The sequence below is a fragment of the Sinocyclocheilus grahami genome, unplaced genomic scaffold (genome assembly GCF_001515645.1).
Source record: "Sinocyclocheilus grahami isolate Dianchi unplaced genomic scaffold, SAMN03320097.WGS_v1.1 scaffold4662.1, whole genome shotgun sequence".
In the NCBI taxonomy this organism is placed as follows: Eukaryota; Metazoa; Chordata; class Actinopteri; order Cypriniformes; family Cyprinidae; genus Sinocyclocheilus; species Sinocyclocheilus grahami.
The window spans coordinates 8,542-10,064 of record NW_015509560.1 but is presented as its reverse complement, the minus strand read 5'-3'; the positions used below and the strand labels follow the sequence as shown (position 1 = coordinate 10,064).

At 39.5% G+C, this 1,523-nt stretch overlaps 1 protein-coding gene across 1 annotated transcript in view; it reads right to left on the bottom strand.

Moving 5' to 3' along the window:
* The window catches only part of LOC107576928 (protein sidekick-2-like), a gene marked incomplete at both ends in the record, with an annotated part of 3,979 nt that overhangs the window by 964 nt on the left and 1,492 nt on the right, over nucleotides 1-1,523 (bottom strand). The window contains one exon of the mRNA XM_016263048.1: nucleotides 798-914. Coding sequence (XP_016118534.1) covers nucleotides 798-914 — 117 coding nt within the window. The remainder of the gene's footprint in view (nucleotides 1-797; nucleotides 915-1,523) is intronic.

Sequence of the window (1,523 nt, the reverse complement as noted above, 5' to 3'; positions counted from 1 at the left end):
CTCACACAATGGTATCAGAGCACTTGGACTAAAGTGTAAGGAGTCATATAGACTACTTTTCAAGCTGCTTTTGCATCCTTTTTTAAGCTTGACAGCCTCAGTTCCCGCTCATTATAATTGCATGGACAAGAGGGACCGAAACAATTCCTTTAAACTTCTTTTGTGTTCCACAGAAAAAGTCATATGGGTTCGAAACAACAGACGGGTGAGTAAACAATGACAGAATTTTCATTTTTGGGTGAACTAATCCTTTAAAGCCACAGGCACGCTTGTTTACTATCCTTCTGCTCTGGCATGAAATGTAAAGCACGGTGCTGGGGATGGACATTCTCCTCTAATTTGTCGGTCTTCTATACAATTATTCCTTACAAAATCTTAATTTTGTGGCAACAAATATCTTATATTTCAGATGGTTCTGGTTAAAGATGTATTTGAAGCTTCTACAATGACTTTGAAGCTTGGCGAGACTTCTTTTTAAAACATTATAAAATCTTGCAGACCTCAAACTTTTGAACTGTATTGTACATACATTCAAGATTTTTAAATGTAGATTTGCATAATTGTAGCCTATTTCGAATCACACAATCACTTTCATGCCTGATGACATCCGAAGAGTATAACATGTCATGGCGACATTGCAGCAAAACAGTGCAATAGAGTGGGAGAAAATAACCAGCCAGAGCAGGTAAAACAGAGGAACAGAGAGGCGCAGAGGTGAAGTGCAGCCTGGGAGCTAACACTTTGTAGTTGATCTTCTGAAATGTGTGAGTGTAGACAATGAAGGATGTGTTGTTCACCTTTCTGCCAGGTGATGGCGGGACGGGGCGCTCCTGAGGTCTCACAGTGAAGGATAACTGACATGCCGTCAATCACAGTGCTGTCGGAAGGCCCTGCCGTGATGTTCGGTGCTATACCTGTGAGAGAAGCACAGCAACTGCATGAGAAACAGAGATGTATAATGGCACACGCAAGTTCAAACACCTCCTCGCATTCGCAAGCGCTGGGAAATCACACAAAACTCGATTCACGCGGATCAAAGCGCGGCTTAGAAACCAAACAAGTAAAGAAAACAATGGAATGAAAGCAGGTATGAAACTAAAAGTTGAACAACCGAAGAAAAACAATTCACTGGCAAACGTAGACAAGCAAGTTAAATTGGGATTTTGGAGGTGGGCGAACAAACAGTTCCTCACAACTTAATACTTAAAGGAATAATTCACCCCAAAATTAAAATTACGTCATTATTGATTCACCCTCATTTCATTCGAAACCTGTATGACATATTTTTTTCTGTAGAGAACAAAACTAAATATTTCATTGTCCAATGTTGTTTTGGACCCCATTGACTTTCACAGTTTGGACAAATATAGCTCCTCAAAATATCATCTTTTGTGTTCCACAGAGTAAAGCCATATAGGTTTGGAATGAAATTAACTTGAGGTAAAGTACATCAAGATTTTAATTTTGGATAAACTACTTTTAACCTCTTAAGACCCTGCGGCCTCATATGAGGACATTATATT